The sequence below is a fragment of the Rhinolophus ferrumequinum genome, chromosome 25, assembly GCF_004115265.2.
Source record: "Rhinolophus ferrumequinum isolate MPI-CBG mRhiFer1 chromosome 25, mRhiFer1_v1.p, whole genome shotgun sequence".
Classification (NCBI taxonomy): Eukaryota; Metazoa; Chordata; class Mammalia; order Chiroptera; family Rhinolophidae; genus Rhinolophus; species Rhinolophus ferrumequinum.
Genome location: NC_046308.1, coordinates 3,317,652 through 3,330,729, shown reverse-complemented (window position 1 = coordinate 3,330,729; position 13,078 = coordinate 3,317,652). Strand labels below are relative to the sequence as shown.

Sequence of the window (13,078 nt, the reverse complement as noted above, 5' to 3'; positions counted from 1 at the left end):
TAGAAAGGGGTGACTGTCTCCTGGCCTCCTCTGCAACGTGGCCCGCTTTCGACCTGCTGTGTGTTCATGGCCTCGTTTCTCTTTCCAGTGACGGCACGCTCAACCCCAATGGAGTGAGATTTGGCAGTTCAGAAATCTATAACATCGGTACGCACGTCCCCTTTCTCCTGAGTTCTTCTCAGGGCGTCCAGGAAGGAAGGGGCGTCTCAGCGCAGAGCCCAGCAGCCTCCCTTCCAAAGAGCTCCCCTTTCGGCAGGACTCTGGCCCGTTTGCCTGGCGTGAGAACGCGCAGTGAGGACATACATTGTCCCCACTGCCTGTGGCTCATCAGACCCCCCAGGGCGACTCTGAAGGTGGTCCGGCCCTTCCTCACGTTGACCCCCTTCAGGTTCCTTAGCAATGTCTGCTCTTCTGGGTGAAGAAGCAGAAGCACAGAGGCTGCATGCCTGCTGCAGGCTGCCAGGACCCATGTAAAGCAGTGTAGGCCCCCCGGCTGCACAGCACCCCCGCCCCCCGCCACGGGCCTTCAGAATGCCCAGCTCAGGCCAGCGTCAGCCTCGGAGTGACGTCCGGGCTGCTGTGCAGCCAGGGTGGAGAAGTCCTGATCCGCCTGATTCCAGCCCTTCTTCCTCCCACCTGTGGGTCCCCACCCACGTGCTCACTTCCTTTTCAGTTTTTAAATTAATCTGTGAAGTAGGTATGGGCCGCACTTGGCCTCCTTGCAGAATCTCAGAGATTCCAGCTCCCGCTCCAGCTCTCTCTCTGTCTTCTCCATGTGGGTGATCTTCTGTCTGTCTCTCCCCCCACCCCGGGGTTCTTCCTGGGAGAGCTGGGAAGAGAGATGGGCAGTCCCTGGCCAGCCGGGTGGCCTGGCGTCCGCGTTTGCCGTGTGGGTCGGGTTGGCTGAGGCGAGCATGGCAGTGTGAGTGTGGCCCCTTTCCGTGTCTCTGCAGTGGAAGCCTTTGAGGAGGTGGAAGACAGCCTCTGCGTCCCCCAGTACAACAAGGACCGGGAGGAGAGGGTGGTCCTCTTCCTGAAGATGGCTCCCGGGCACGCCTTCCGGCCCGACCTGGTGAAGCGCATCCGAGACGCCATCCGCATCGGCCTGTCGGCCCGGCACGTACCCAGCCTCATCCTGGAGACCAAGGGCATCCCGGTAAGGCCAGCGCCGGGCACTGTCTCCTGCCACCTGGCAGCGGTGGCCAGAGTGCTGTCGTCTCCCCACGAGCCCACACACTCAGGAACACTCATGTGGGAGCTCGCTCACGCTTTATATATAGTTTGTCCCCGTTGCCTGGCAATGCCATCCTTTTTTCCTGTCGTCTGTTTTTTTTTTTTTTTTTAACCCTTCCTAAGTGGCATTATAAAGCAACTTCTGCTAAACACCGGTGTCCAGAGGGTAAGCAGGCCCAGCCCTCACGTCCACCTGGCTTTTCCTCAATGCGGTTTTAGTGTGTTCTCAAAAGTATTAATGAGAAAATTAATTCTAACTTTTTAAAGAGCCGCTGGGGTGCTGTTGGTCTCTCCTCATTTTATATTCTGCCTGCGGAAAGATTTGAATCTACTTAGATTTGAATCTACTGAAAGCGGTGCCCCCGTTTGCATACTGTGTTTAGGTTCTAAGTGGGGGAGGAGGTCTGCCCTGACGGGATCACAGCTCCCACTTGCCCTGCTCTCAGCTGAGTGAGTGCGCGTGTGCGTGCATGTGTGTGCGTTCAGACACACAGCCATCTAAATACACAGACGGGGAGCCGGGCTGTCCCTTCAGCCTGCAGAATGGCTGATGACGGAGGAGATGGGAGCAGGCGCTGATGGCCCACAGGTGAAGCCACGTTTGGTGCTGCCCCAGCAGGGTCAGCATGTGAGGTGCAGATGGAGGCGGGGTGGACCAGGAGGGACGGCATTGTGGGAAATCCTGAAGGGGCGATGGCGTCAACTCTGACACTCCTAGCGCAGGCTGACACGGTGCTCCTGGCCTTAAAGTTCTAGCAACACCCTGAACACCGTGTCTCCAGGACGAGGGCTGGGAGTGCGCTCCTGGTGGACCCACTGTGTGCAGGTGCTCACAGAGCCCCTCCCTCCATCCCTCCCTCTCTTTCTGTCTCTGTCGCTCTCTGACTATGTAGAGACGTTGGCTGTCAGGGACAGAAGGTACTTGAATCTGACCCTTACTGCATTTTCCTGATGAGGGTCTCAGACTTTCCTTCAGTGAATCAGTTCTGTTGGCATTTGGACCATTTTGGTGAATTGGAGTTTGAGTTTGTCGTGTCGGCTTTACTTTGTTGGAAAAGAACCTGTGTCCTTTGTGGCCAGAGTGGCTATTCCTGAACTGTGTCTGCTCATGAGAATAGTGGAGCGATTTACGAGAAAGAGAGAAGGACTGCGGCGGTCTGTCCGTCCTCAGCCTCGCTCCCACCGGCTTGTGGGGAGCTGTCCTCTCTCCAATGACTATCTTGTTCTCCATCTGCTGAAATCATGTTGAGGGTTACTTGAGATTTTTCAAGTATTTTCAGACCCTTACAGTCTGAACTAATGGAACACTTAGGAGAGTATTTGTTCCGTGTGTCGCTGAGCTGGAGAGGGACTGGTCCAGCCATGGGACAGGCGTGGGGAGTTGAGGCATCGCCAGGCTGGCCGGGCCCCAGACAGCCAGGCCTGCCCTGGCCTGTCCTGACGTTGCACGGGTGGGGTGCAGGGCAGGAGGCTCCTGCCTGTTCGCCAGCCCCTCGCCCCAGAGGAAACAGTGGGATTTCCTCTAAAACATTGCCTTGTTTATTTTGTCGGCTGATGGAAGATATAAATTATTAGCTCCCACGAGCCCTTCTTGGAGCTTCTGTGTAAAGCTTAGAAGCACATAAAGCACATGAGATGCTTGCATGTCAAGGTGACAGTGACAGGCACTCCCTCGGAGGCCAGTGCTAGATTCTTAATTAGTTCACACGTCTTCTGAGTTTTTCAAATTAATAAATTTTAATTACATAGCAGGTTAAAAAAAAAGTAGTGCCAGTGAGAGGAGAGATTAGGGTACCAGTGGCTTTATGACAGGGCTCTGTTTTTCTAGAAGCTTCCTGCCCCTGTACACGCTAACGCCACCGCCAAAAGCCCATTGGGATTACAATGAAGTGCACGTGCTCTGAGAAAAAGTAATGTCTCATCCTGCTCAGATACATGGTTCCAAGCAAAAATTTTTGCCAAAGTGTGATGAGGCAGCTGGATGAAGCTCGCTTTCTGGTTGCAGACCAGTGACAAAATCATAGGAAACCTGAAATAAGAGTCAAAGCTAGTCTCTGTAATATAACAAAGTGTAATAAAATCAATATAAGTGATAAAATAAACACGAAACGTAATTGTGAGGCACTTCCGAGAGCTGTGTTCACTCCCTTAACCGTAAGGCCTCAGGGGGAGGTGCTGTCACCCCCATTTTGCATTCGAGGAGACAAGCTCGGGCTAAGGCCTCCCAATCACCAGCCGCCGTGGCAGAAGTGCCGTCGCTCCCTTGGTTGAAGATCCCTTCCTCCGTGCGCCTGCGCTCAGGGCTGAGAGCCTCAGGCTGAGATCGGTCCTCCCGGATGGGATGTGCTAGGATACCAGACCCGGTGGCCTTCTTCCCCTTTTGGGTTTAAACGCCATTTTTGTGTGTTTTCCCTGGCAGTACACCCTCAACGGCAAGAAAGTGGAAGTGGCGGTAAAGCAGGTCATCGCTGGGAAGGCCGTGGAGCACCGAGGGGCCTTCTTGAACCCTGAGACCCTGGATTTGTACCAGCACATCCCCGAGCTGCAGGGCTTCTGAGTGGCCAGTGGGCAGCCTCGCCGCGACACGCGTCGGCACCATGACGGCTGTGTGGCCAGGAAATTGCTTAGACACCCGCAGCTCTTTGGAGCAGATGTGCACCAATGTCTGTGGGCTTGGGGAGGTCATTTGTCTCGTCTCTGGGGACTGCCGCACGCATGAACAGGATCCTGGCCTGGAGGTGGTGGGGGCCCTGGGGCGTGTGTGGCCGTCTGTGCGGGTACGTGTCTGCACACGCGCTCTGGCGTGCACGCACATGGGGACCTGGGTCTGCCTGTGTGTGCACGTAGGGTGCTGGCTGGCCTTCTGGTGACAGTTACACCCCCAGGAGCCGTCATGTCCTCACATCCTCCCTGTCCCCACGTCACTCTGCCAAGCTGCACAGCTCTTTCTTCCCTTTACTTTGGTCTCTGGCTCTGGCCGTCGTCCCTCGGGCCACGTGTTACAAGGGCACCCGGTGTGACTTCCTTCACAGCATCTTCTTGTAGCTGGTTGTCAGGACCCGGTGGCTGACCGCCGTGCGTCGTCTGTGTGACAGAGGGAGCACATGCAGTTCCTGCTGGAATCCTGTGTCACCCCCCAAATGGCACTGCCCAGCGGACGGATAGTTCCCTCTGGAGGACCAGTGGGTTTCATGCTTTAATAGAGCTCTTTCTCTCACGGACTTTGAATGGTGTAGAAATCTTTAATGTGAGTTGTCTGTGGTATTTGAAGAACTGGATGTCCACCCTGTGGGCGGCCCCCCAGGCAGCAGGTCGCCGAGGGTCCTCTGGGGACGTTGCCCCGCTGCAGGCCTCCCCCCAAGGGGACTCCTCACGTCGAGATGGTGTCATGAGTGCCTAGCCCTCGCGTCACCGGTCTGGTGGGCGGTTGGTGTGTTCTCCTCAGTTCAGTCCCTGTGTTCCTACTGTCCATTTTTGTATTTTTTAAAACTGAGCACAATGCCATACTTTTTTGAATCCCTTTTCTTCTGGATTATAAAAATATTGGGGGGAAAGTGCCCCGAGGGCTTCACTGCAATAAAACATACATGTCCATATGCGTGTACACTGCACACGTGTTTTCTCTGAAGGAGGTGACTGGCTCTGCGGGTGGGAAGCTGGCCAGCCCGGAGCCGAGCTCTGGGGAGATGCTTGGTCCAAACGGTCGGGGCATTTCCTGGGCTCCTGTTGCCCAAATGAAGCCATACCCAGAGGGTGCTATGTTCGCACCTGGGCTCTCACGGCTCAGGGCCAGTGTCTGGGTAGCAGCTCTTACCTCGTCCTTGCAAGAACTGTGTGTCACTTGAATTGTGTCTGGCTGCAGGTCACAGAGTTCAGGCTCAGCCCGGTAGGACTGATTTTCCTCGTGCCACAGCAAGTTGGAGGCTGTTCTCCTGGGGCCGCTGTAGTGACCTCACAAGACAGCAGTGCCCAGCTTTTCTGCATTCTGCTGTCCTCAGCATGTGGCTGTCCCACCTGTAGCCTCCCATTCGTGTTCCAGGCCGGAGGAAGGAGAAGGACAGGAGGGCTGGGTGACAGGCAAGAAGCCCACACCCCTTAGTTGGTCCTTTACCAGCAAAACTGGCCTTTTCTGGAAACACCGCCCAGGACTCATCTGCTTATGCATCCGTGGCCAGAAGCGGGCCACCCCTACCTAGCTGCAAGGGAGTCTTGAAGATCTGAGTATTGTTTTGTTTTTAGATCTGAGTGTTTTAAAACCGGACCTATTCCCTTTTTGTACTAGTCTCCGGCTGCTGCTGTAACAAAATACCCGGGACCCAGAGGCCTAAAATAACACAGAGTTTTTATAGTTTTAGAGGTTAGAAGTCTACACGGCTGTCACTGGGCTAAGGTCAGTGTCACTGGGGCCGAGTGCCTCCTGGAGGCTCTAGGGGAGACTGTTCCTTCCTTTTCCAGCTTCTACAGGCTGCTCGCATCCTGGCGGGGGCTCCTTCCTGCCTCCTGCAGGGTCTGACTCTCCTGCCCCCGACCCTGTGATTGGACTGACCCCACTCAAATAACTCAGGAGAACCTCCCTGTTTTACCACCCACAGACTAGCAAGTTGAATTCCATCAGCAGTGTTCAGCTCCCCCGACCATGCAACTGGACATTTTCACAGGTTCTGGGGGTTGGGATGTGGGCATCTTTGGGGGCCACAGTGGTTGTTGGGAAGGTGTGAGCCCCGAGCTGGAAGAACTGAGTGGTTGGGACCCTGGGTTGTTGACTGCCGCTGGCTGGGCTTGTCCTCCCCGTGTGACCTCCCGGGGGAGTTGAGGCCCGGGACCCACACCGCGTGCTTGGAGACCCATTTCATACTGAGTGCCTGAGCCGTCGTTAAGGCTTAATCACTGTGCCCTTTAGTTCCCACAAGATGTCCCAGGCTGGCTAAGCCTACGCGTCCTTCTGAATAAGCCGCGCTGGACACCTTCATTAATGAGAGGCAGATGGTCAGGAACAACAGCCACTGGAACGCCCGCCGTGCCGGCTGTCCTGTGATGTGCCTTGGCTCAGCATCACTCAGAAAACCCACCACCTGCCGGCCAGCTGCCTTCTCCTCCGCGATGGCCGCAGGCCGCACGTGCCTTTCATTTTCCTTCCAGTTCCCCACCATGCACGTCCCCCCAGCCGCTTCAGGAAGCATTAGGATCCGCCAAGCAGCCTGGCCCAGGCTGCCAGGACTCTGCTCCTGGTCGTCCCCCATGGCCCGCAGGCTCCCGAGCAGCTCTTCCTCCCCGGACCCGTCTTCCCACCTCCAGGATCTTTCTCGAGGCTGGAGGGCTCCTTCCCGCATGCACCGTGCCCGTGCCCACCTTCTCAGCTGTGCAGACTCCCTTGAGGACCGTGGTGGCTCGATCCTGGTCCCCACCCACCCTTCCTTTTATGCTGTGCTCGTCTGCCCTGGCTTAGAATCCAGCCACTCTTGCTGCGGCATCTGCTGCTGGCCCCCTCCCTCCTTCTGTGCCCTGGGTCCCCAGGGTTGGTCAGTCACCTGATCCCAAGCCCCTAGCACAGGGCCAGAACCTACCATGCACTGGGAAAGGCGTCTTCTTGACCTTCTGACCCACCCGTGTCTGTGGATGTAGGACACAAAAGAGACCCTTCCCTCAGGTCTTCAAATGCCCAGGGGGAGGGTCTCACGGGGATCAAAGTCCCTTTGAGGGCCCAGCCACATCCCCTGACTGGGCTTCAGCCTGTCGCGGGGAAGTGGCGCACAGATTTATGGGGGGTATGCTGTAGTCATTCGGGTAGAGGCTAAACTGCTGTAATGAACACCCCCAAATCTGGCTCAATCAGGAAAGAGTTTGTTTCTTATAATAGCTCTTGAGTTAGGTGGGTGGACCAGGTGGTTGGTGGCTTTGCTTCACAAGGTCACCGAAGGTCTGGGTTTCTTCCCTCTGGTTGCTGTGTGATTCCCCTGGACGTCTTGTCCACGTGGCTGAAGCTGCCTCCCTAAGTTCACATTGCAGCCCCTTGGGACAGGGGCTTGGGAGGAGGCGGCCCCATCCCTTCTGCTCACGTCCCAGCAGCCACAGCTTTGTCACATGACAGCACCTAGCTGCAGGGAAGGAGGCTGGGCGTGTCCTGGTCAGCTGGTCACCTGTGGGTCCTGCTCACCTGTAGCTGGAGCATCAGCCTGGGGTAGAGTGGGCGCGTGTGTGTGAAGGCGATGTCTGCGTTTTGGAGGTAAACTGTAAGATTTGTGAGACAAGCTCCTTGCAGTGCTCACGGCTGCAGGACCTCAGCCTGGGACCCAAACAGCTTCTGGTTTGGAGACAACCTCAAGTGGCCTTTCCTGGATGTTCTGGAGAGCCGGGGACCGGGAACTACTTCCTTCGACTGAGGTACTCAGTGTTTGTCACTGGGTCCAGTGGTCACCAAGGTCGTGAGCTCCTCGTACCTTGGGGTGTACATCTCGGGCAGGGAGACAGATGGTCAGCAAGGAAACGAGAAGACGTCTGACAGGATGTGGTGGTCAGGGGCCTCTCTCAGGCGGTGACACTGAGACATGGTCTGAGAGCACAGACACCGCAGGGAAGACGGGAGACCAGCCAGTGGGCAGCGGAGAGAGCGCAGGCCAAGTTCCCACGAAGGGAATGGTCTGACCTAGAGAAACGCAACAGAGGTGATTTTGAGAAAGTAGGGGCTAGGGAGCTGAGTGGCCGAGGCAGGCCGGGCCTCGGATGTGGAGTGTGGAGTCTATTCTAGGGGCCACCAGGAGGCCACATGGATTTTGAGCCCCGCGGTGACATCAGCGAATGCATGTGTAGAGGGTGGCACTGACGGCAGTTCCTGTTGGTTGCCTGGGTGGGGGCAACAGGGAGAGTGTGGGTTGGGGGCCGGGTGGTGGGAGACATTGCCCAACCTCGCGCAGCAGCTTTCTTCTTCCTGTCTCCTCCCGTTTCCTCTCGCTGTCACCCCGAGCAGCACCTGTGCACGGAACACGAGACCGAGTCTGGTGCATCAAGCAAATCGGTGTTGCACACCCAGCAAAGTGGGTCGGCGGCCGTGGCCCTCAGCCGGGAGCCCGAGCTGGCTCACACGAGCTGTGTTTCTCTCTCCATACCACTGCCCTTTACACACGCAGACGCGTTCTGAAAGCCTGTTGCCATTTTGTCCCTAATCCTTCAAGACTGTCATATGCAAAGATGCTGTAAGGTGATGTTTAAAACACACCACGAGCTGTCATGATTGGTCACATTAGAGGGTGTGCTTCGCCGGCACAGCTGAGAGTGGATGGTCTCCTAATTTCCTTAGATGACTTCCAAAGGAGGAGTGGTCGTTAGGTCATTACACTCGGGAACAGTTTCCAAACACCTTCATCTTGGGACACCCCTCCCCCGATTCCTTCCCTGGCTCAAACAGCTAAGTCACTGTTTGGGGCAAATGACCGGGACTGGTAGTCTAGGGGGCCCCCATGCGGCTCAGAGCCAGTTTTCATTTCTGGGCTCTGAGCTGATCAGTGTCCCCGTTACTGCCGACCCAAATGGAATGAGTGGGGGAGGGGAGGCCCCTCCCAGGAGAACCAGGGTGTAGGTGGCCGGTGAGGGTGGGTTCCCGCTGGGCCCCAGTCCCCTGCTCAGCACAGTTATGGGGACGTCAGCGAAACGGTGGGGTTGTAGGTCAGGAGGAAGGGCCCCGCCCGATCCTTACACCTTTGGTAATGATGCCCCCAGTGAAGGCAAGCAGACGTGAACCTGTACGCGCTGCCTCGTCTCAGGAGGGACAGAGAATTAAAGAATTGTCGGGGCCTTGTCTGGAAGAGTGCCCACCTGGAATTCTGAAGGAAAAAAAATTGTTTTTCGGTTCTGACTGTTCATGTGTAATGAACACAAATGAGACTTCCACACACAGGCAGCCAACGCAAGAATTGGACTTTGTGCAGCAGCGAGGTTTAAAGCAAGGCAGGCACCTTTTGAGGGGGAAAAACGGTCTGGGATAAATCCACCTTATAAATCGCAGTCGTCTCGGAGCTAGCCTTTCCTCCACGAAGAAAGGCACCTCGGGCTTGTGGCACTGAAAGAAAAATGGCAGATGTTTTGACCCTTCTCTTGGTCAGGGGGCATGTCTATACCCCCTCCCGTGGGTTGGAGTGGGCTGGTGACGGGTTTGATCTGTACAGTATGGCAGAGGTGACGCTCAGTGACTTACGGACGGGCCAGGAATGCTGTGGAGCTCTGCCTGGCTCTGTCAGGGTCGCTCACTCTGGGGGAGCCCATCACTGAGAAGTCGGACTCCCTTGAGGTCACCATGCTGGAGAAGCCACACGGAGGTGCCATGGCCCCAGTCCCGTCAGAGCCCAGCCTCCCAGCCATCCCTGCGAAGGCGCCGGGCACACGAGTAGAGCCATCTTTGACCTGCTTCACCAGCCATCTACCATCTGAATATCATTGAGGGACCTCAGTTGACAGCACACGGAACCGAAGGGTCACCCAGTCAAGCCCTACCTGAGTTCCTGACCCATGGAATCCATGAAATGTAATAAAATTAGTTTTGGTCTATGGTACTAAGTTTTGGGTAGTTATGCAGCCATGGTAATCAGAACAGAGCTCTTTATAGTAGGGCCAAGCTGGTGATGGAAATACGAGAAGAGGGTCGGGTGCATCCCTAGGAAAGCTGGGGACAGCAGAAGCCTGCTCTGTCTCCTGGCAATGGCCATTCCTTAGTGGGAAGCACAGGTGTGAGAGGGCTGGCTCTGGACCTAGCCGTCGGGGTTCAAGTCCTGACTCCACCAGCTGGGTCACACGCAGGGCCTCAGCTTCCCCATCTGTAAAATGGGACCATCATGGACTGCAAACTTGGCGATAAGGAATGGATGACTCAAGCCAAAGGCCAAGGGCTCGGATTTATCCTGCACATGTATCTTGCTTGGCTCTCACAATTGTTTTATTATTTGGTTCTAACTTAGAAATTGTGAGATTTCACAGCTTCTCTTGAAATTGCCTGGTTGTAATGGCTCACAGAGACTGACCGCCTAGCACGGGCTGGACACCCTTTTAAGGCTTTGCATGATTAACTCATTGATCTCAGGCTACCTTACAAGGTCCCTGTCACTGTTAGCCGGCCCCCTGGCACCACGGCAGGAGATGATGGTTACAAAACGTTCCTTCCACCCCTGCTGTGACAAGACACCTCTGCCCAAGGTTAGGCACACCTCTGGGAGGTATGGGGGAAGCCCCACATGTGACCGAGATGAACTTCGTGTCCTTAGAAGAATGGGTGTTCGTACTAGGCTTCATTTTGGTCATTGAAAAAGAAAGTTGATTTCTGCAAACTCAAGTGTGAGGGCTGAGTGTTCATAGAAGCCACTCTCTGGGCAAACTCTCACTGAGCGCCTTGGCCGATCAAAGCGCAGGAAGCACCAACTCCGCGAGCCCTCACAACCGCCCCACCAAGAAGACACTCTGATAGCCCGTTTCACAGAATGGAGCCTGCGGTACATTGGACGTGCCTCAGGTCACACAGCTGGTGGGTGAGGAAGTGGTTTTCAACCCCAAAGCAGCATGCCGTGCTGTCTCTGGCTGCACGACAGCCCCTCTGCCAGCAGTATTTCCTGAGAGAGAAGGGACAGTGCCCTCTGTGGCCCTTAGCGGTCCCCATGCAGGAAGGCAGGCGAGTCGCCTGGAGCAGGGGTCCTGCAGACGGGCAGTGCTTAGGAGCCGCTGGGGGGCACCGGGAACAGCGTTTGTAGGAGGGAGGGGACGGGTGCTCCTCTCCCACCCAGGCTGGGCTAGAAGGAGCTGATGAGGGTCACGCTGCATCAAGCAGACTGTGGTCCCTGCATTTTGGTAATGACGGCTCGGGTCCCCTCTGTGCATGGAGCGCTGACCCAGGTGCCAGTTGCTCAAGGCAACAAGCTTGTTTTTCATCAGTCTGGGCTTGTCCTGGTGGCCGAGGGCCACGGCTCCCACTGGGTTGTCTGTCGAGCTGTCCTGTAAAGAACGGGTCTTAGGACCACAGGCTGCAGGGGCTGAGCCATTTGTCTGAGCCTCAAGCTGGCTGGTGCTAACAGCGAATGTCGCCATGGCACTTAAAATGTGCCAAGGGCACCGTCCTGACTCCAGGAGTTGGAGGTGGGCATCACCATTGTCCCCATATTGCAGCAGGGGAATAAGGCACCAAGTTCAAGGTCACACAGGGCTGGGATTCCTGCCTAGAAGGCTGGCTCCACACCCTGGCCTTGACCTTCTTCCTGAGCTTCTTGGGAAGAGCTCCCAGAAGGAGAGAATACTTCTTTTGATAGACCTCATGTTGTGGTCTTTTTTGGGGGTGGTTCTTAAATGTCTAGACTGATTTAAAACAAAAAAAGTCACACCCCAGTGAAAAAGATCAATTGCCATATACGGTTTCCAAGTCACTCTGCCACTGTCACCGACCCTCTCACAGGCTTCAGCCGCTAATTAGATTTGGAAGGGAATCAATTCATGTGCCATGAAACTTTAAAAGACAACGTTCCATGAATGGCGCATCCCATTATTCCAGTTTGATTGAAATTGTGGGTTTTGAAAAGCGTGCTATTTATACTCTTAAGACAATGGTGTTTTCAAAAGGATCCTGATTCTTAGGTCTTTTTCATGTGTGATTTCTAGGGAAGGGGGAATTTTCACATTTTTCATAATGAATATGTTTTTGTGGCTTTCCTTCTTCTCTTTCTTTGAAATAACCCGACTCGGCAGTGATCTCTCTCCCCTGATGGGAACGTCAGATTCTTGCCAAAGTATGTATCACATAATTGCTTTCGTGTTCAGACCCGGCACGAGCGTGTTGCGAATGGCTGCGACGCAGATGTGACAATTCTATTAGGCCTGGGTTCTTGCATGGTTGACCTTGCAAATTGAATTCAGGGAGGTCAGCCCTTCTGCCTGGCTGCTAGATCTCATGTTCGTGGTTTGGGAGGGGTCTGGGGAGATGGGGGTGAGATTTCCGGGCCTGGGCGTGGACAGAGGGCAGCCACTCTGACTTGCCCCATCCTGCATTTCCCCTTGCGCCCTGGACTCCCCTGCAGCTCCCCAGACCGAAGGCGGCAGCCCATGATGGATGCGCTCCTGCCCGCCGTGGCGTTATTAACCATTCTGTCAAGGTGACAATGTCATTTTTAATATTCCATCTTCAGAGCTGAGGTTTATTTTTAGGTTGGAGTCAGCCAGCCTTTCCAGAGAGAGAACAGTGAAGAGTTGAGGGCGTGCTTGCCGACCCTGGTGGCTGGGGATACCCAGGCCCACAAAGGTGCCCTCTGGGGTGCAGGAGAGGCTCTGTGTCTGGATCCATGCGGTGGCTCCCTGAGCTTACATGTGTGTACAAAGCTGAGCTCTGGCAAGGATGTGGAGAAATCAGAACCTTTCCGCATGGCTGGTGGTGGACATATAAAATGGTGCAGCTGCTCTGGGATCAATTGGGTGTGTCCTCAAAAAGTGAAACAGAGTTACCGTACGATCCAGCAATTCCACTCCTAGGTCTAGACCCAAAAGAATTGAAAGCGAGGACTTCCAACTTTCAATTCCAGCAGGTATTTGTGTGCCCATGTTCACAGCAGCGTTATTCACAGTGGCCAAAAGGTGGACGCAACCCAAGTGTCCGTCAGCAGATGAGTGGGTGAACAACACACAGTCCGGCCATGCAATGGAATTTTATTCAGCCATAAAAGAGAATAACATTCTGACACTTGCTACGACATGGATGGACGGTGAAAACATGATGCTACGTGAAAGAAGCCAGACACAGGAGGACAGACATGTATGGGGCCACTTAGTGCGAGAACTGGAATAGGCACGTTCATAGATGGAAAGTGGAATCTAGGTTGTTGAGGGG

The 13,078-nt window shown here is 55.0% G+C and overlaps 1 protein-coding gene across 1 annotated transcript in view; it reads left to right on the top strand.

Annotated features, from left to right (window-relative positions):
- AACS (acetoacetyl-CoA synthetase) overlaps positions 1 to 4,827 on the top strand; it is a 50,055-nt gene extending 45,228 nt beyond the window's left edge. Inside the window, exons 16-18 of the mRNA XM_033098067.1 lie at positions 89 to 147; positions 954 to 1,156; positions 3,653 to 4,827. Of these exons, the coding sequence (XP_032953958.1) occupies positions 89 to 147; positions 954 to 1,156; positions 3,653 to 3,790 (400 nt within the window). The 3' untranslated portion in view covers positions 3,791 to 4,827. The remainder of the gene's footprint in view (positions 1 to 88; positions 148 to 953; positions 1,157 to 3,652) is intronic.
- The last annotated feature ends 8,251 nt before the right edge of the window (positions 4,828 to 13,078 follow it).